Source organism: Solea senegalensis, linkage group LG13 (genome assembly GCF_019176455.1).
Source record: "Solea senegalensis isolate Sse05_10M linkage group LG13, IFAPA_SoseM_1, whole genome shotgun sequence".
Lineage (NCBI taxonomy): Eukaryota > Metazoa > Chordata > Actinopteri > Pleuronectiformes > Soleidae > Solea > Solea senegalensis.
In genome coordinates, this window is record NC_058033.1 from 2,184,981 (window position 1) to 2,207,120 (window position 22,140).

The 22,140-nt window shown below is 39.5% G+C and overlaps 2 protein-coding genes across 2 annotated transcripts; one reads left to right on the top strand and one right to left on the bottom strand.

Moving 5' to 3' along the window:
• Nucleotides 1–8,088: 8,088 nt before the first annotated feature.
• LOC122780243 (trafficking regulator of GLUT4 1-like) lies at nucleotides 8,089–9,588 on the top strand. The gene is made up of 3 exons (XM_044043109.1): nucleotides 8,089–8,656; nucleotides 8,791–8,917; nucleotides 9,000–9,588. The coding sequence occupies exons 1-3, from the start codon at nucleotides 8,255–8,257 to the stop codon at nucleotides 9,011–9,013; spliced, it is 543 nt and encodes a 180-aa protein (XP_043899044.1). The 5' UTR covers nucleotides 8,089–8,254; the 3' UTR covers nucleotides 9,014–9,588.
• Nucleotides 9,589–10,005: 417 nt separating this feature from the next.
• On the bottom strand, nucleotides 10,006–19,472 carry LOC122780244 (Golgi SNAP receptor complex member 1-like). The gene is made up of 9 exons (XM_044043111.1): nucleotides 19,420–19,472; nucleotides 17,720–17,840; nucleotides 17,379–17,439; nucleotides 16,948–17,055; nucleotides 16,714–16,805; nucleotides 14,654–14,728; nucleotides 11,773–11,802; nucleotides 11,517–11,599; nucleotides 10,006–10,464 (listed from the first exon to the last, which is right to left on the bottom strand). Exons 1-9 carry the CDS (start codon nucleotides 19,445–19,447, stop codon nucleotides 10,340–10,342), a joined length of 723 nt encoding a protein of 240 aa, XP_043899046.1. The 5' UTR covers nucleotides 19,448–19,472; the 3' UTR covers nucleotides 10,006–10,339.
• Between the last annotated feature and the right edge of the window lie 2,668 nt (nucleotides 19,473–22,140).

The following is a 22,140-nucleotide window of genomic DNA, read 5'->3' on the forward strand; positions in this document are numbered from 1 at the left end:
GAGTGATCCGATCACAGGTGTTCAGATTCCACGATAAAAGTAATTAAGATATTTGCGAAATAACATGAAATGTTTATTTTTTAATTTATTTATTTAATGCTAATCCACAAAAATGTTTGACGTTTATTTGTAACAGCAGTTAAAAAAATATACGCTAAAAATAATTAATAACAATCTGTCCTTGGGGCTCATTTACACCTGTGGTCATGTGCTATCCCATTACAAACCCATCACAGACAATATGCATTTTTAGGGATTGTTGGACTTTTTGACCATATCCAATATGCCCATATATCACAGTGCTGGGGCCGATATCAATACCAATATATATGTCTTTCCTTTGCACAACTGCAGAGTTCATTAAGTCTCTTCTCTAGTCAAAATAATAGACTATGTTTCATACTTATGTCGCAGCACATGTGGATATGAAATATCTTTATTGTGCAAAATAAATAAGCAGAAAAAATAGCTGTGGGGGCAACTGAAACTTTTTCAGTCTACTATTATAGTCATTAGTCAGATCCCATAAAACCTTTCAAAGCCAATATCTGCCCATACCGATAATATCGTCATATCCCCACACATTTTAATGTCGGGTGTAAACTAACAACATCTTTTGCTCTCAACAAACTAGGGCTGAAACTCAAACTTGTTTTTTAAAGACTTAAATCAAGCTTTATGATTTTACAGCTTCTTAAATGGCAACATGTTCTGCTTGAAATCATTCAAACTCAATCATTTTCGCTTTGTGGACAAAACAACACATTTGACAACATCATTTCCACCTTTGAAAAACCCTCATCAACATTTGAGCACATTTTATGGACCAAACCATCACTCTTTCACCCGTCATTTCATCACCTCACACGGACGATGTTAACAGCACTTGTCAACAGAGCCTCTGTTTAATGTGTGCACGTCATTTTTACATCGTTAACAGGTGAAAACTATGGAAGACACAAAGTGACAAAATTCAATCAATAAACCATTAAATAATGACTCAAATGTGTCATTCATTCATATTGGAATTAAATACATACATGTCTTATTAAATGTGACAATCATTCATTCATTCAAATACCAATTCATTTCATGTAAAAAAAAACAAAAACATAGAATTAATTGACTATTGAATGAATGATTTGGTCCTGTGTTGCAGTGCACCATCAATTGATTTGAGGCTGATCAAATCAATTCATCAGGCACTGCAACACAGGACCATGGAATCATTCATCAAATAGTCAATAAACTCTTTATGTTTTTTTGGGGTTTTTTTTTTACATGAAATGAATTGGTATTTGAATGAATGTCACATTTACTAAGACATGTATGTATTTAATTCCAATTTGAATGAATGACACATTTGAGTCATTATTTAATGGTGTATTTATTGACTGAATTTTGCCACTTGCACTCCTCCATAGTTTTCACCTGTTAACAATGTAAAAATGATGTGCACACATTAATCACACAGAAGTCTAATTGATGTGTTGATCATTTTTAAGCATCAGTTACTGGACACCGGTACCCTGACTGTGTGGTCAACAGTCCAGAGAGTGGACCCCTGTCAATTTTTTAAATGTTTTTATGGCTTTTTTTTGGCCAAAAATGTGAAATAAAATGACATAACCCCCTCCTGTCATCTGTGTGAGGGGCCGGGGGAGCACAGCCCAGCCCCAGCCCCCCACCATTACAGTGGGAGTGCGCGCATAGCTTGGCCCCGGCGCCGGGGCCAGGCGTTCGAAGCGTCTGGATTTGAACCAGCCACGGCCGGACTGGCACAACCTTGCGGTTGCGGACAAACCCACCACACCACGAACCCTACTACGTTTGGGAGAAGAGCTCTTGGCGGTTTTGAGTTTTCACTTTGGATGTGGAACCTTAAACCGTGGAGTATAAAGGAATTGAACTCTCAACGTCAGGTTTGAAAGGCAGCCCTCTAACCAGTTGAGCTAACTGTTCACCTGTTCCTTATGTTTTCTCAGACTTATTTACTCGCTGCGTTGACTATTGTGCATAAAAAGTTGCTTCATCTGAGATTCAAACCCCTGACCTCAAGAACTCTAGTCTTCCTCTTAACCTTGTGAGCTATTTGTCCTCACATGGTGTATCCCAACCTTTGGAAGTCTTTCAATAATAGAACCCACGACTTCAAAACATCGGCACACTGATGCAATATTTAACAACGTCTGTCCCCGGCTGCGGGCAACATGCTTGGTGTAGTGGTTAGTGCTCTTGCCTTTAAAACAATAAGATCTGGGTTCGAGACCCACTTGGAACAAGTATCTTTCTATATGGAGTTTTTCATGTTCTCCCCGTGTGTGCGTAGCTTTTCCCTGGGTTCTCGGGCTTCCTCCCACACTGCATCAATCGTCTACTGCGTTGTCCTCCACCAAAGGGACTCAGTGCCAAGCTCAGCTGTCATAGGGTGATAGGCGTGGTATACTCTGCACTATTCGCCAGTCAATTCAAAACATAGATTAGCTAAATTTCCACACTGTTGCACTTAAACCTTCACAGTATGTGAGATTCGAACCCCTGACCATAGGAACACGAGTCCTTCACCTAACCACATGAGCTACATGCCCTTGTGTGGTTTTTCGTTCAATTTGGAAGTCGTTCAATAATAGAACCCACAACTTCAAAACAGCAGCAGACTGATGCAATATTTAACAACGTCTGTCCCGGAATATCGGCAACATGTTTGGTGTAGTGGTTAGTGCTCTTACCTTTGAAACAATAATATCTGGGTTCGAGACCCACTTGCAACAAGTATCTTTCTGCATGGAGTTTTTCATGTTCTCCTGTGTCTGCGTGGCTTTTCTCTGGCTTCGTCCCACAGTCCATCAATGATCTGGCACCTTGTCCTCCACTGGAGGATTGTGGAGCGTGCAGTGCCAAGCTCAGCTGTCATAGGGTAATAGGCAGCGTCCACCGTGCACTGTTCACCAGTCAATTCAAAACATGCAACAGGTAAATTTCCATGCTGTTCCACTTAAACATTCAATTCATGTGAGATTTGAACCCCTGACCATAGGTATGTCAGTCCTTCACCTAACCACATGAGCTATTTGTCCTTCTGTGGTTTTTGGTCCAATTTGGAAGTCTTTCAATAATAGAACCCACGACTTCAAAACATCGGCAGACTGATGCAATATTGAAGAACGTCTGTTCCAAAAGAAGGGCAAGCTGTTTGGTGTAGTGGTTAGTGCTCTTGACTTTGAAACAAGTAGACCTGGGTTCAAGACCCACTTAGAGCAATATCCTTCCAGGAGTTTTTCATGTTCTCCCTGTGTGTGCGTGGTTTTTCTCCAGGTTGTCTGGCTTCCTCCCACAGTCCATCAATCATCTACGGCTTTGTCCACCAACGGAGGGTCGGGCAGGGTACAGTGCCACTCTAAGCTGTGGGTGGTACAGGGTGATGGGCGGTGTACACCCTGGACAGTTGGCCAATCGATTCAAAACATGCTATATGGCATTAGACAATGTTCTACTTAAACATTGACTTGACGTAAGATTCGAACCCATGACCATAGGAACGTCAGTCCTTCACCTAACCACATGAGGTATTTGTCCTTCTGTGGTTTTGGTCCAATTTGCAAGTCTTTCAATAATAGAACCCACGACTTCAAAACATCGGCGGACTGATGCAATATTGAAGAACGTCTGTTCCTAAAGATGGGCAAGCTGTTTGGTGTAGTGGTTAGTGCTCTCGACTTTGAAACAAGAAGACCTGGGTTCAAGGCCCACTTGAAGCAATATCCTTCCTGGAGTTTTTCATGTTCTCCATGTGTGTGCGTGGTTTTTCTCCAGGTTGTCTGGCTTCCTCCCACAGTCCATCAATCATCTACGGCTTTGTCCACCAACGGAGGGTCGGGCAGGGTACAGTGCCACTCTAAGCTGTGGGTGGTACAGGGTGATGGGCGGTGTACACCGTGGATAGTTCGTCAATCCATTCAAAACATGCAATATGGCATTAGACAGTGTTCTACTTAAACATTGACTGGACGTAAGATTAGAACCCATGACCATAGGAACGTCAGTCCTTCACCTAACCACATGAGGTATTTCTCCTTCTGTGGTTTTTAACCCAGTTTGGAAGTCTTTCAATAATAGAACCCATGACTTCAAAACATCGGCAGACTGATGCAATATTTAACAACATCTGTTCCTAACGATGGGCAAGTTGTTTGGTGTAGTGGTTAGTGCTCTTGACTTCGAAACAAGAAGACCTGGGTTCAAGACCCACTTGGAACAAGAGTCTTTCTACATGGAGTTTTTCAATGTTCTTCCCATGTGTGCGTAGTTTTTCTCTGGCTTCCTCCCACAGTCCATCAATCATCTACCCTTTGTCCAACACCGGAGGACGAAGCGGGGGGTGCTGTGCCACTCTCAGCTGTCATAGGATGATAGGCGGGGTCCACCCTGCACTGTTCGCCAGTCAATTCAAAACATGCAGGTTTAATGGCCTGATTTTATTTTAATATTTTATGAGCCAATGAAATGCACTGACAGACTACGAGCCAATGAAACCCACTGACAGACTACGAGCCACTGAAACGCTTCGAAACATTTTGAAGTAATGAAGCGCTAAGTGCTTCGGTCACGTGACGCTGATGTTTTGATACAAGCTCCGACACAGCGTTTCAAACCACTCCGCTTCAGGAAGGCTTTGGAGAGCGACACAAGCCTCCCAAAGCCTCGGTATCATTTACCCATCACTATCACGTCTATCAGCCTAATCACAAGATTCAATGCAGCCAGCACTTGAGCCTCCAGTAGCTGCCATAGCAACATGTAAACAAAAATATGCAGAAGTACAATCCCAAATGTGGTTTTAAAGGAATTTATCTTGATGAACCTGGGTAGTAAAGATGATACAAATGGTTTTATTTACGTCCTTATACTTTCCACTTTACTATCGGTCCCATTATGCCTTTCGCTGTTCATGGACGCGCCAAGCAAGTCGAGAACGCGGATGGCTCGTTCACATAAACCGAGAGGCGTGATCGGAGTAACACTACTGCGCATGCTTTATCCAGTTCTTATAATACATCCGTGCCTGAAACCTACACTTAACTGTACAGTGTGTGTAGAACAGGAAGTGAGGTCAAATCAGCCACATAAACACAAGATGATAACTATGATACAAAGTTATTTTTTGATATACATTATAAAGGAAAAAAGTATAACAATCAGCAGGAAGAATAGTCATACATTACATTTACACTTTAATTTCGCTATCAAAAAATTGGGAATAGGCTTATTTTTGCAACCCATGACACATCATATAATACCAGTAATAAGACAAGTATCACTGTAAATTATTTCACATGTTAAAGCTTTTTTTTTTTACCTTTTTTAATTCATAATTTCTATAATGCCATACTCAAAAAACTTGAACTCATCCATATTTTATATCGATTCCCACTTTACATGTTGCAAACCTCTTAAATTATACATTCCTTCCCTTAACTTAAAACAGAATTCTGGGAGGTTTATTCTGTTTAAAGTGTCCAACCAATATCAGTCCTTTCCATACATATCACATATGAATTCATTTTAAATTTTTAACCCTTAAAGTTTTTGTCATGATGCACCAAAACACAACAAATGAATTGATTGCAACATAATTCATGCAAACTGGATTATTTTTGGTTTGATAATTGCAGCCTGGTGTATGTGAATAGTGTATAAACATAATATGGATTATTACTCTTTTTTTTTGGGCAATGTCATATTTCATAAAATACTCACGTTAACACACCGAGAGCACCAAAATGTGCTCATTAAAAAAATTAAGCTATACAAATTGTATAAATTTTTTAAACCAACATCAGTCCTCATCATACATATCAAACAATGCATTTTTGAATAAAGTTTTCAACCCTAATTCCAACCAGGTGGTTTAGTTTATGTTGTTTACGACGGACTAAAAATATTAAATACTAAAATAAAAACCGGCATACATGTTTAACAACAACAATGAAAGAAGTATAACATATTCTACAAATAAAGCCAAACAAAACAAAAAAAGCTTTTATCTGTTTTTCCATTTTTCACCCACCATATTGTAAGAGGCAAGCAACATGACTCGTCTACCTGCAGGACACACGCAGCGACCATAAACAGAAATTAATCGATCAAAACAATAGTTACTGCATGAATCCATATTTATCTTGTGGCTTTTAAATGCTGCAGAACACTGAAACTGTTGTGTGTAAATGTCCCTGCTGGACAGCGGTGAGATGATCCCTCAGCAAAATGCAAACATATCACATGTTCAGTCTACAGGACATTACTATTGTTATTAAATTAAATTCAGATTTCTGATGCACGTTGCAGCTGTATGGAAGAGGTTGTGTACTTTTTACATGGCTTTGCTACTTATATTTGACATCTTTGGTGGCAGTAATTTTTGTGTTTTTTTTTTTACGAGCCATGATTAAAAACAGAAACTTATAATATAAAGTCTTTGCCCCTGATTTTGGTGATTTTTGCCATCGTGTAGTCTGGTTTCTGTCTCTGTCCATAAGTATAATTTTTCAGTTTGTAATCTTGCGATTTTAAAGGTGCTATATCAATAAAAGTATTATTATCGTTACTATTATTACAACAATAACACCCTTCTCTGAGTTTTATGTGCGATTTCACCCACTTCTCATTCCCCAGCATAAATGTAAGTGAATATTGGGAAAATGTCTTTTTTCATTTGTAAATAATTTATTTTAGTCATCAAATATATAGTTGTGCGCCTCTTGACTCTCTCACACTCCCTTTCCTCTTCTAGACAAAGAAAATGATAAAATTACAATTACATTGTTTATACATAACATTAGAAAACATTTTTACGATGAGATGTTTCTTAAAATACACTTTTTTGGTGCACTATATTGCACTACTATCATCACCCTTGTACCAGATAAGTACAAATACTTTGTTACTGTACTTAAGTACAGTAAGAAAGAAGAGTTGGTAATGGTCTGTATTTATATAGCGCTTTTCTGGTCTTGATGAGCTGCTTTACACTGTGGTTTTGCCATGCAACACCTTCAACATGGGGTTAAGTGTCTTGCTTAAGAACACATATAGACTAGCAGAGCCAGGAATTGAACACATAACCTTCCAGTTGAAAGACAATGACACCCTCCCTCTGAGCTACCATGGCTCAATCCTTAACGCCTCACTTTTTAAAAATACTTTTACTTCTAAAACTTAAGCACAGTAAATGTCATATACTTAAAGACTTTTACTACAAGTATAAAATATGACTTCAACTTCTACCAAAGTCATTTTCTGGTGAGGTACTTGTACTTTTACTCAAGTATCCCATTAAGGTACTTTATACAAAACTGCTAATAGAACTAGTGCCTTAAAGCAGGGTTTTAAAAGGCAGGCACTTTAAAAAATCATTCACACAAACCACAATATAATTTGTGACCATATATCAGTTTATATAAATAATATCAATGGGTTAGGGTTAGACAACACACAAATCCTGACTAAAATGTGGTGAAAATTCTTTCACATTAGTTTGTGGGACCCCCCAAAAAACATCTGTCTGAATCATTTCCTCGTTATAGTCGTGTTAACTGTTGTGTGTGTGTGTGTGTGTGTGTGTGTGTGTGTTTTAAAAACAAACAACAAAGAACAGTGGGCCAAATATTAATTCAGCCCTTTATTGTGGTATGGCAGCTGGGTGGGGGCTGGGGTTAGGTATGGAGCCGCTGCCCTCAGCGTAAATGTTTACGCACCACACACATTTGCTGCAGGAGAGGTTTTAAAAGTGTTGTGTGTGTGTGTGTGTGTGTTTTTTTTGCGCTGTCACAAGCCTCGCCTGGTGCATAAGTAGGCCTCGACAGTGGGGATGTGCCGTGATGGAGATGTAAGAGATGCGGTAATACCTCAGTGCTTACAGAGAGGGGGGAGGGGGTGAGGGAGGGTGGGGGTGAGGTTGAAGCGCGTCCGGACACTCACCGCCAACTAAACGTGAGAGGGACTGGGACATCAATAACATCTTGCTCATCAATAAGAAATTTTGATGGAGTTAGACTGCTTAATTAAATAGTTTGCCTTGAAGGTATTTGCCTCTCTGAATTTAGCCTATTGAATCTGATGACCCCCCATGGAGAACCTGCTCTGAAGGAGGACGGCTCTTCAGCATCTCCATCCATCCACAGGAAAAGCCGCTCGGACACGAAAAAAAAAACCGTGTGAGGCGTGAGACTTTGACATCTTCTCTTATCTTTCCGTGATGGCTATCAACACTGATGCTGCCTTTGGGAAAAGCGCTCTCGGCGAGAGGGAAGTTTCAAATCCCACCGACTTCCACGACACGGAGAAGCTGTTGAGCACCGCGACCACGGAGCCCACCGGGCAGACCAACATCAAACCGTCCGACTCCTTCTCCCTCAACATCCGAGGCAGCGTCCGCTCCCTGGACGCGGACCAGAACGGACACAGATCACCGCTGAAGTCGGGCTCTGTCGGGCAGTTGGCAGCCCCACCCAAGTCCGCATCCCGGCTCAGCCTGGGCCCGCTGCCCTCCCCGGTGCCGCCCGGTTCCTTACCCTCCACTTATCTCTGGCTGGCGGTGCTGTCCTGCTTCTGTCCCGCGCTGCCGTTAAACATTTGTGCCTTGTGGTACGCAAACGTGGTGAGTTGACTTAAAACACTGAGATTATCTGCCTGTGCTTTTGGACCTTTCAGGTGTTTTTGTTGTTGTTGTTTTGCTTCACATGTTAAATAATTCATTGTTAATCACTCACTTCCATTTTCTTTCCCCATTAGTCGAGGTCTGTTCTCCACACAGGAGATATTGAGGGAGCAAGGAAATACGGGCGTCTGTCTATGCTGCTCAGCTGCCTGGCAATTCTACTGGGTGTGGCTGTCATCATATTCATAGTGTTTACAATAGGTAATGGATACACACACACAAACACACACTCACAATTGTCAAGCTGTGTGACCACACTTCTTCTTTCTCCCTCTGTATTTAGAGCTCCAGCAGTGATGTGTGGGACTGAGGGAGCCACAGCACACACTCCCTCTGACTTCACCTGGTCCCAAATATGTACACAAGAGAGAGAGAGAGAGAGAGAGAGAATGGGGAGAATGAGGAGGGTTATCATTTTGAAAAGAAGGAGAGAAGAAAAGCACACCAACTGAGTAGAAAACAAGCTAAAGAGACTCTTAACTTGTTGCTTTTTCTGCTGTGGACAACAAAACGGGGAAAGAAACCGCAGGCTGTTTCTCTTTCTCTCACGCAACACTCATGTCCATTTACCGCACAAACTCAGGAACAAACGAAAAGAAGGTGAAGACTGCGCACAGTCATCGTCGCCCGATCACCAGACAGGGAGGACGTGTAGCTACTGGTCGCCCAAACTAGTAGTGCACTGACACACACTGCTGTCTGACACCCAGATGATTGAATGGCTTCACACTTTCATTATCAGAACATCAACAACAACAACAACAAAATAAGTCAATTGATGCAAAGCTGACTAAAAAAATTTAAAAAAACCCAAAAACCACAACATAGTGTGGAGTGAAGACTGTTAAATAAATCCTCTGTAGTGCAGCCACTGTCTGTCTCCACATTTGAATCTCTTTGTGTTCGGTACGTGATACTTTTTGGCTCTGAGAAAAAAAACTGATTTCATACACTGTTTACATCACGTTTAAACAAAAAACAAACAAACACATGTACACAAATATGCCGTACTGCAGCCACCGTGTGATATCTCGCTTTGCGTGCTACTATGATAAAAATGAACAGATGAACCTGTTTGAACTGAACTGCCTGGATCTTTACACCTCGTTATGTTTACAATATTACTGCAAGACAATGAGAGGGGAGGTGGAGTCCTGGATTTCCCACTGTATGCACTGTTCCTGGCACTCTGATGTTGATGTTTATACATTTATACTGTACGACTGGTTTACTGTGCCATAGTTCTGCATGTCTGAAATAAACTTGAATGAGCATGACAAACTTCAACGTGAGCTCATCATCTTTATTTTAGTAGGCACTCACGATGCTATACAAAAAAAACATGAACAGTACACAATTATTTTACTTTATAAATGTATAAAGATTTAAAATTACAACAGGGTTGAAGCAGCAATATAAAAACTCCCATCTGAAATAATTCAGAAAATAAATAACCCCTCCAGTAAGTGAGCTGAAACCTTTTAATGAAGACCTGATTTTAATGTCTTGAAAAACAAACAATAGAAGGAGAATCGTGTAAATGTGTATAAAAAAGGTCTTGGCAACAGTTGAACTGAGTTACTACAAATATATCTTTGTGCTCTGGATGAAAGTCAAGGATGGTCAGTGGAAAGTGTAGAGCAACAGGAGTATGGTGCAGACGCCGATCACCCCACCCAGAATTAGAGAGTCACGCCTCTTGCGCAAATTGATTTTCTGGATGAGGCTGTTGATGGTGGGGAAACGATCTGAGGGGCGGGGACGTGTGGTGAAGGAAAAATAATTAAGATCCAAGTAGGGTTTTCCCTTCCTTGCAGTGAGTGAGAGGCAGAAAGCAGCAGGGAAAAGACATCAGTGGCTTCTAAGGCAACCAGGGGAAAAAAAAAACACATAATAAATGGAGCCTAATGGTACAGTCTAGTGTGTCATACCAGCTTTCACTGTAAGTGGAGTTGTTATCCCCGCTCAGCATCAGTATGTGCTGTTGTTAGTTCTGCCCAGAGACAAATCGATGAGAATTAACTGCTCAATCAAAACTGAGGCAACATCCACACTACTACATATTTGTTAATAAAAAAAAAGAAAGAAATGAATGCATAAATCAGAGTTCATGCACCTTTTCTCAAGTCAAATTAAAGCAAGTCCTTTTCCACCCCATTGCAGCGGTGGTAAATTAAATATTTATCAGAATATATACTCAAAACAGCTATATCACTTAAAAAACAAACTAACATTAAAAGAGATGGTTTTATGCTATAACAACTTATTTTTTATATCTATCTATCTAATATGTGAATTACTCAGTGAGACAGATATGTGTTGTCAAAGAAATACTGTTACAGATTAAGTTTGATACAGTTTGATAACTGGTTAGTGAAGTTAAGCAGTTTTTTTTGGATTATCTATCATCATTAAATAACTATATTTTCTCAGATGGAGGGAAATAGAAATAAATAAATAGAAAACAAGCTTGTGTAAACTGGAGAATTTTATAAACCCTACTGAATCCATTCACTTCTTAATTGGTTCTTTTCACACGTGACTCGATCATCTGTGAACGAACCTTGTTGTTCGTCTCACAACAGAAATTCTTGCGCTTACTTTTCACTGTTGTTGTTTTAAAATAGTAATATTCCCTGAAAATAAGCAAACGACTGCAGAGTAGAGAATCAACTTCCTGTTTATACTGACATGCTCAGCTTATGTGTTGTCATGTGATTTATGGTTGCATTTAAGTATGGATGTACATTTACGTTTTTATAAAGAGTAAGTAAAGAAGAAAAATGATAAAAAAGGATACTGGCCAAAGTTGTAACCCTGGTTTGAATAGACTTCAACATTCCACGCTGAAATGTGATGTTCTCTTTGGTAGCCATGGCGATACTGTAAGGAAAGAAGGTACAAGGGATTAGAAGAGGAGCACAGTCAGCGTCACCGCATGAAAAGTAGAAAGTTGAGACGAACAGTGTGAGAATGTGCTGTGTATGCTTGCGTGTGTTGAGTGAGTGAGAGTAAAAAATAGGGAAAGGAGAGTGAACGCAACAATAAAAGCTTACCTTATTGCATTGTCAATAAGACTATCGGAGCTGAGAACATGAAAGGGGAGAAAAAACGGGAGAAAAGTAATGAAAATTAAGCCTTTGTCGCTCATTGTTTTTAATATATATACTTTAAAAGCATACAGTTAATGTTTCCTGCGAGTCTTCTTGTACGTTACCATAAAGGGAGAAAGGAGGAAGCGCTTTTTAATGGAGGATTTTGTGGAAAGCCAGAGTCAGACTGATCAAATATAACCCAGTCATAATAGCAGCCAGTTAGTGTCTATAATGCATGAGAACACATACAGCCGATGTATAAATTTCACAATGGCAATCTGATCCCCAAGTTATTCGCATTGGCTGCATTTTGTAACCACAGTAGCAGACAAACGTTGGACGCGGAGCCGGAGCACACTGATGGACGACGTTTGCGTCAGCTGCCATTAGCAGCAGCTGAAGTAAGTGACGGACAGAAAAATGAAGCGTTCAGTCCGGGGCTCAGCAGAGCGTGCATCCTGGCCGACTCTGATGGAGACAAAAAAATCAATACTGTACTTTATACTTCCTTCATCTATCTGTCCACCTCTTTCACCGTCTATCTACTGCTGTCCAGTGCTTTTCTCTCTACCCCTCATCAGAGCCCACAGGAAGACGGCTTCATGCTTTTTTAGCTCTCGGCACTTTCACTAAACTTTACAAAGCGGCAGCGTCCTGATTGCTGCTTCTTCTGAACAAGCAGTTCGTCTGCTAATTATATCTCACAGACAGAACCCAGGCTGTTCATGTTGGAGAATGGATATCTGACCCGAGCCCGTTGGGACCCAACGTTTTGGTTCATGGATATGGTCATTTCAAGTTTTTTCTTGTGAAACAGTGTTAAACAGGTTGGATTTAAATGGTGTTATTTTTTTTTATCTATATTTATATAAAATACATTGTAAGCATTTAATAACTAGTGGTTTAACATGTAAAAAATAAATGAAAATCAGGGTTACCCTAGAATTAGGGTTTTTCGAAAGTACTGGTAATAACCCATTAGAAATAGTACCAAAGTAACTTCGGGACCATTCCGGGTAGAGCTAGACTGGTTTGAGTTTGTCGTTTGTTGCCATTGCACTGGTAAGACATCACACTGTGTATCTCATGGACGAGGCCATCGGGCACAGCGCACACCCTTTTCTCAGTCGAAAAACAAGCCTGACCCAGGGCTTTACCGTTCCAAACTGTGCCGAACCGTACCATGATGGAAAAACAGCAAAAGAGGATTGTACCTCAAGGTTCAGTTCAGTTCATTATTATTTACCATATGAACATAAAGAAACTTGAACAAAATATTCCAAACTCAGCAAAACCCCATTATACTGTCACATTTGTTTGTGCATGGTACATTTTAGTTGAAAGAAGACATTTAAATGACTAATATCTTTAGTAACCTTTTTCAACAATATGACTGTTATGCAATTACCTTTTTTTTTTTTTTAATTATCTGTTCAAACAGGACTTTGAACTTGTGTTAATTGTTTGTGGTTTCAGCACTGGTAACATTTGCTTGTTTTGGAGCACAGACAAAATAGACTATTGATAGAGACATGATCACACCTGTGCAGAATATCTAAGAGAGCACCAAATCCACCTCACACGAAATGTTAACCATTTCAGCCTCTCTGTGTTCCACTCTATGTGTCATTCCATGTCTAGGTTTACATTTGAATGAATTTCTTTTAGAAATGAGAGCATAAACTGTATACATTTTGTCACAAGTTGGCAGTCACAGCGAGCGTTTATGTCTGTAAACCTCCGTTTTCAAAAACTGACATGGCATATATTTGGCAACTGTGCTAGTTTAGTTCAAGAACAGACACATCATTGGTGTTACACAATCTCACAAATCTCTTTGGGGAAAGAAAAAGGAAAATTCCAAACAAGTAAAACAACCGTATTCGTAAGTTCCTCCTCCTGAGGTGTCAAGACACATTAGTGGGACGTGTATAAAAGCAGAGAAGTTCCACCTCAATTCAACAAGCTCTGTACAGGACAGACAACTGAAACCAGGGGTAAGATTAAAGACTACATGCATGTCAACTGCTGTCAACAACACATTGTCATAGATTTCATCACATATTATTAGAGCTGGGCATAGATTAATTTTTTTAATCTAGATTAATCTCACTGCAATCTTGGAGTTAATCTAGATTAATCTAGATTAAAATGGCTCATTTGAATTCTTCTTCTGCTAAGTGGCGCTCCTCTGTTTTCATCACACCTAACATTAGGAGTAGGACAGAAAAAGTATATCAGAGTAAGATTGCTAGTAGTAGTAGGCAACTATCAGCAACTAATCAGCAAAACGTTGATAACGTTAGCTAAAGCTATACCGCGTGAAGTTAGTTTCAGGTTGGATATTCATTCAGACAGTTGTCGGACGCGACGGTTGGATATCCAACCTGAAACCATTTTCACCGTGGTAAATTACATAGACCGTTATAAAACAAAAATGACAATAAATTACATAACGTAACGTTACCTACATCCGCGCTCAGCCAGGTCAGAGCCTTCTGGGCCAGGTATACATCCGCGCTAACATATCAAAGTGAAATTCATAGCTTGCTCACTATGTGGACCCAGGTCCCAGACCCAACTTTGAGAATAGATTAACGGCGATAATTTTCTTATCGCGCGATAACGTGCTGCGTTAACGCCGTTAACGGCCCAGCACTACATATTATAAATAATTATCACATATGATATATTGGATATTCAGATAAACCCATCTTTCAGTGAAGTTGCAGTTGACATAATGAAGGTGCATGCAAGATTATTCAAGATTATTATGTCATAGAGCATAAACTCAAATAAAAAGATGCACTGTGCACACTCTTTTTTTAAAGAAATGTCTTACTTTCTGAGATGTTCATGTTCTTTCAGGAAGAGCTCAGTCTTTCTGTTGTTCACTCCCGAGCTGCTTTTGTAGGACCTGAACGAGAAAACAAAAATGACAAGTGAAATGTTTGTTTGCTGAGTAAAAATACAATAACCATAGTGATGGGAAAAACATCAACTATAATGTCTGCGCATTAAGAAAATAAACAAGTCCTTACAGTTGATCATGTGATAGAAAAGAGAAAAGTTTAAGCTGCTGATGGGACTAGACGTCATGATGGTGTTGCTTTTCACAGTTGATATTTGATGACTTTAACAGTTGATATGAAATTTTTCGAGAAATATAAGTGCAATTTCAACAATATCATGCATAAACTTAGTATTTACACATCACACTGGATCTATAAAAGGCACAAACATTTAGTCACAGGTATCTGGAAGTGAAAAATATTGTATATGACATTAAGTTTAGATTGTAATCGTAGTGTGAAATTTTAACAAATTCATCCTGTGGGCCAGATTGGACCCACTGGCGGGCTGGTTCTGGCCCCCGGGCCGTATGTTTGGAACCCCTGCTTTACACAGTACAGTAGTTATAATTCTCCAAGTATTTTTTTGTAAGTATACATACATTTTTTCTCTGGTTCTTTTAGGTGCATCGTGAAATGTCTTCACACTCGCATGAAACGCTGCTTTACGCTATAAACACTAAAACCATGTTTTATTCTCATTCTTTGTTTCAGTTTGAATGAGGTACTTCACTCTCTCCTATTAACTGATGCCTGGATGCTGATTATGTACTTCCTGCGTTAAGGCTTTTAAGTGATTAGCTCTGCTTAAGCCACAGCTCTGTTCTCCATCTCTTATTTACACTCCCTGTTTGGACTGATCATCAATTCATCATCCATTATCTCTTCTGCCCCATCCCACTACCAGTGTTTCTCTACACCTCACTTCATCTCTATGGGAATGATTAAAATTTACTTTCATCATTTTTGTAGTCATTCAACATCATCTCTTTCTTTCTTTCTCTGTCCTCCTCTGATAGAGCATTTCTCTAAGTCAGACAGGCCAATCTCACTCAGCTTAGGCTAAATGAAAGCCTTGTGGTTTGATTTACTGTAGAAGGCACTTATGAAAGATACCCCCAGAGAAAGGAGGAGAGACGTGGACGGAGAGCAAAAGGGGGGGGTAAAGGGATGTCTCTTTTCAGAGGATGAAATATGAGAGAGGAAAAGCAAACAATTAAAGGGTGGGGAAGTTCTGCAATGAACTGGATATTTCTGCCTCCTACTGGTTAAAAATAACACAACAAAAATCCACAGAGGAGACAAAGGAGGTGGAGGACGAGACGGCAAGAATTAGAAGAGAAGCAAAAGCGTAAAAGGAGATGAAACTGTAAGAAACAAGCAAAATTAAGGGAATACAACAATGATTCACAGCAGCAATGCAGATCCACAAAGTTAAGAAGGGCTCAAAAAAGAAATAAAAACAAATTAATGCAAATCTATGCAATGACAAATGTTTGAGGCATATAGGAATTAGTGACATCCAATGGTGAGTCTGCCGACTGCAACTGACAGAGGAATCCTTTGCTCACCATTCCCTTTTCCCAAGCATGTCAGTGAACTACGGTGGCCTTTGCATACCAGTAAGTAAGGAAATAAACACTCTATCACAACTGTCACCACTTTTCCATTCAATTATCATCTGCCATTTGCTTTTTCTGCTTTGTCTGAGATTAAGCAGGCATTTGTCTTCGCTTGCATACTCCGCTTTCACTTCATGGCAACCTTCATTAAATAGGGAGGGCCCTTGCCTAAAGCACATACTTGGCTACACAAACCAAACCAGTTTTTTGTTTTTTTTAGCAGGGATTCTGATCACACTTATATACCTGATTTTTTTTTTCTGTTTAGTTTGCTATTTGTTCATTTTTGCTCCAAGAATAACCACTGCTTAACATTTAGCTACAAATAACAACCAGTGCCATATGGCAGCCCCCATATGCACTAGAATATTTTGCTTTAAACTTATGACCAGTAGGGGGAGGTGGAGATGCGCCACAAAGGGACTTACTCGATGTCTCTGTGAACAGAGCCCAGCAGGTCCTCTCGCTCTCTCAGGCTGAAGAAGTTGCTTTGTGTTTTGTGGAATTCATGGGTGTAGTCCTGCAGGATACAGCATTATAATTCACAGTGAGCAAGACAGAACGTCTATCAGTATGTGATAGGAAATCACAAAAAGATACACAATGACTTACACTTAGAGCTCCAAAAATACATCAACTGTGAAGGAGTTAGAAAAATATACCTGTAAAATATCTCTGTGTCTTTGTAGGGTGTGCATCAATGCTGCATTATGTGATGAAACTCCAGGGGTACTGGTGTATTCTGCCATTTTGTCATTAACAGCTGAGAGCTGCAACAATAACAAAAGCACCAACAAAAAACAACAAAGATTAAATTTAATATCTGAATAATAGAATGTGAAAACAACTCAGCGGTAGGTGAATAACTTGACAACATTTGACAGAATGTTTGAAAGCAGTTAAGTACATTTTAAATTGACATGACTGTACAGCAATAAGTTGCATTTATATAATTTAAAAACACAGTTTTGGTAAGTTGATTTAAAAATTAAGTACTTTTTCATCTTTTCTCCTTTTTGAAAGATTAAAACATCAGTTCTGTCGCCTATTGGGCTGGGCTTCACTTTAACCAGGGGAGTGAAGTATGACTTACATTAGCCAAGAGCTGCTGAAGCTCAGTTGTCATTGCCACAAGCATATTATCTTGAGATGAGCTATGATCAGAAAGGGAAATTATGATTTATTATTGAGTTCAATGACATACAAAACACTGTTTAGTTTGTTAGTTACAGAAAAATGCAGCACAGTCAATGAGGAAAAGCTTTGTATTAAATTGGTAAGTGGAAACAAATATCTGGGGTTATGTTTATAACTTATAGAATTTGCACTTTTATAATTTACACCACATAAGACTATAAAGACAGTTAAAAGGCACGTCCAATGTCAACATATCTAATTCCCCATTTTCAGTAATATTAAGAGCATGCTGCAAACCTGCTGTTTCTTGTTCGCTGTTCCCGGCTGTTGCTGCTGCTGTAGCTGGTGCAGAGTTTACTAAAAGAGACCAGCTTGAGGTCCAGCTCATTCTCCAGCTGTCTGGCCTCTTTACGCAAATCTGAGAGCAGAAAAAGGGACAAAAACCTCAGTGTGGACGGATAAAAAGCTAAACTGTAAACTGGTGAGTGAATTCTTGGAAAACAAAGAAAAAAAATACAGGCCAATAAGAGGCAGACAAGGCTGGAGGAAATTTCAAAAAGATGCAACACAAAATTCACATCAAATGTGCCTGACAACCCAACCAAGCAGACTGGTTTAGCCAAGATTAGAGATGGGACAATGTAGGATTACATCGAACAACACAGTGATTTAAATAACATGCATTAAGTCAATTGTGGTGAATTTCTACAATCAGGATAATCATGAAACAAATTCTTATCATGTCACATATTTGATTTGAAGCATACAGTTTTAGTGCTTCAAATGAAAGAGTCTTTAAGAGAGCTACCAAATCCTGGGTGATTCAGCAACAAATATCTTGAAAGACTCATCCCACCCTGTCCTCCACCTGTTAAACCTCCTGCACTCATGCAAACGGCACAGGACACCTAAAACACGCACCACTATCTACATCATGTGCAATAATCTTTATTGTATTTATTCCTTCCACTGTGTGGAATAACGTGCAATAATTATTTATGTTTGCAGCTTATGTTGGCTTTCTATGACTACGGATATGTTTGTGGAATGTGCGCTTAGTAAGCTAAGTGAATTGTAATTATTTTTTAACTCCTTTTTACATGTTACTGTTTGTGTCCCTATAAAAATAAATAAATCAGTCCACTTTCTTCTAAACCAGCATGAAAAGAGCCATTTTTGTCCCCTCTCCACCAAGAAAAAATTAATCTTGAGCCTGCAAAACCCATTAAACGGAACCATTAGACAGAACATTAGATATACTATATATGTAAATGTTATAATTTGTAGCTTTTATGACAAATTAAGAATTACAAAAAGAAAACTTCATTGTCGTTACCCAACCTCTTGCAAAGTGGTGAAAAAAAATAAAACACAATTATACAGTCCTTCCATTGTTTGTGGAAAATGAATGAAAGACACCTGCCTAGCATACATAAGTATGTAGATCTAAAGATATACTTCAGACTTCAAATGTGTACTTCTCCATGTACTTCTCCATGTACACATTACTTCATTCAAGTGTTGGGAATGGCTTCCCATATTTCAAGTTTGTCAACTTTTTTATACTGCATTTGACGTTGAATGTGATGAACAAAATATTAAAACACTCACATTTATTGCCTTGATCTCTAAATAACTGGTGTTCACTTTGAAAGAAAAATGCTTTATTTTATTTTCAGTTCATAATTTCTACAGTTAGCCACTACAGAGGGACCGAAGAGTCACATGTGGCTCTAGAGACGCAGGTTGCAGACCCCTGTTCTAAACTGTCCGTGTAGATGAAAACTTTAGCAGCAAACTTTGGCGACATTAGCAGCCAACAAGCTAACAAATTAGCTAAGGTTATCTCGTCCAAGCTAACGTGGCGTGTATTTGACGTGACATAATGCGGGAGATGTGTAATGTGTGTTTTTTTACATTAATGTATAAAGAACAATAATTTGTCGACACCAGCTGCTGAAACTTCTGTCAAACGTGACGAAGTAAGAACAACTTACCTTCCCAGTAGTTGCTGCTGGTCGCCATGTTTGTTGTTGACTGGCTGTGGACGTCATCATCAGCCGTCAATGACAAACAACTGTCGCAGTCTTTCATTTCACACCACAGCGACCTCCAGTGGTTTGCACACTGAACCACTGCCACGCTGACTATCAGTTAATGATTAAAAGTAATAAATGCCAAACATACACGTAAAAAAGCCACATATTAGGTTTAGGTGCTTTAATTAGGGTTCGAGCAACTTGGTTGCAAGAACCCTATTGAAACTGTGAAGATTATTCTTATTATTAGGGTTCGAGCAACAAGGTTGCAAGAACCCTATTGAAACTGTAAAGATTATTCTTCTTCTTCTTCTTCTTCCTCTTCACCAAAGTAAATCGCGTTTTAGAGGCCCTGAACATGCCCCAAAACTCACCAATTTTTGCAAGCGCATCAGACCTGGTGTAAATTTACGTTTATTAGTGTTTCGGGGAATGTGCGTTAAAAAATGAAAGTGGGCGGGGCAAATAACTGCTCCACCCCCTAAAACTTGTGGGCCTGAGGAGCACGTTTAATGTACATGCATGAAATTTGATACACGCGTTCCTTAGGTCGGGACGGTCAAAAAAGTCAGCGTAGCCTATGCTCTAAAACGAACAGGAAAGCCGCCATCTTGGATTGAAAATTCATTTTTTGCCGATTTTGGCCATATCGCACCATCGGTATTTGAACGAACTTGTCCTAGAGCTTACATGGGATCACGTTCAAACTTGGTGAGGTCACTTTGGACAAGTTGAGGATCTAAAGTTGCTAAAAACTTTTTAATAAGTATCATGGTGTACGAGAAAGGGGCCGGCAAAGTTGGTGAAAATTTTTATTTTTCGCCACAGGCAACAAAACTCTTATAACTTTGCGATAGAAGGTCACTTCCCAACCAAATTACCTAGGGTTGATGATGGACCATTGCTGAAGAAGTCTGTGGAAAAACTGTACATTTTTAGCACAGCGCCTCCTTGTGGTAACAGAAAATACAACAAATACACAATTTCGGTAATAACTTTTACATATTTAATCGTATCAAACTCAAAATTTGTGACAACATTTAAAACACATGAAAGATGATGCGTGCTTATTATGATAACAAATGGCGCAACGGTGTTGCCATAGCAACACTGCAAAGTCAGATATTTGTGACAAAAAAACAAACTGCTACAACTTTGCGAAACTGAGTCCAATCTGAACCAAACTTGCTAGGATTGATGATAGTCTGGCCCTGAAGACACCTATTTGAAAATATTCACTTTCAAAAACAGCGCCCCCTTGTGACAGCAGCCACTATGACACCTGATATTTGAATGAACTTGTCCTAGAGTTTTTGTGCGATCACCTTGAAAATTAGTGAGGTCACTGTGAACAAGTTGCCGAGCATAAGTTACTGAAAGCTTTTTAAAATGTCGCTCGGTGTACGAGATAGGGGGCGCCAAAGTTGGTGTTCATTCATATTTTTCACAACAAAAGGCAAAACTCTTACAACCCGTAAAACTTGTCCTCCTGAGGAGCACGTTGAATGTACATGCACGAAACTTGGTACTCACGCGTTCGTTAGGTCCAGACGGTCAAAAAAGTCAGCGTAGCCGAACCTCTAAAACGAACAGGAAAGCCGCCATTTTGGATTGAAAGTACATTTTTCGCAGATTTTGGCCATTTCGCACCAATGGTATGTGAACGCACTTGTCATAGAGCTTTAATTCGATCACCTTCAAACTGGTTGAGGTCACTGTGAATAAGTTGAGGATCTAAAGTTATTAAAAGTTTTTTAAAATGTCACATGGTTTTTGAGATAGGGGGCGCCAAAGTTGGCGTTCATTCATATTTTTCACAACAAAAGGCGAAACTCTTACAACCCGTAAAACTTGTCCTCCTGAGGAGCACGTTTAATGTACATGCACTAAACTTGGTACTCACGCGTTCCTTAGGTCAGGACGGTCAAAAAATTCAAAGCAGCCTATGCTCTAAAACGAACGGGAAAGCCGCCATCTTGGATTGAAAGTAAATGTATTGCAGATTTTGGCCATTTCGCACCAATGGTATGTGAACGCACTTGTCATAGAGCTTTCATGGGATCACCTTGAAACTTTGTGAGGTCACTGTGAACAAGTTGAGGATCCAAAGGTATCAAAATCTTTTCATTAAGTATCACGGCGAACAAGAAGAAGGTCAGGAAAGTTGGCGAAAATCACGATTCCTCGCAACACACAACAATCTCTTATAACTTTGCCATGGAAGGTCAGATAGTAACCAAACAAGTGACAATCGATGATGGGCCCTTGCTAAAGATGTCTATGCAAAAACTGTAAATTTTGAAAACATCGCCTCCTGGTGGTGGCAAACACTAGGAAGTCTGGTATTTCGCAACACACAACAAACTCTTATAACTTTGCGATTGAAGGTCAGATCTTAACCAAACTTGTGATGATCGATGATGGGCTTTTGCTGAAGATGCCTATGCAAAAATTGTAAATTTTGGAAACAGCGCCACCTGGTGGTAACAGAAAGTACAAGTTCACAATTTCCCTTATAACTTTAACAAATTTCCTTGTATCAAACTCAAAATTTGGGAAAACATTCCAAACACATGGTAGATGATGCGTGCCTAATATGATAACAAATTGTTCAACAGTGTTGCCATGACAACACTACAAAGTCAGATATTTGCGACAAAAAACAAACTGCTACCACTT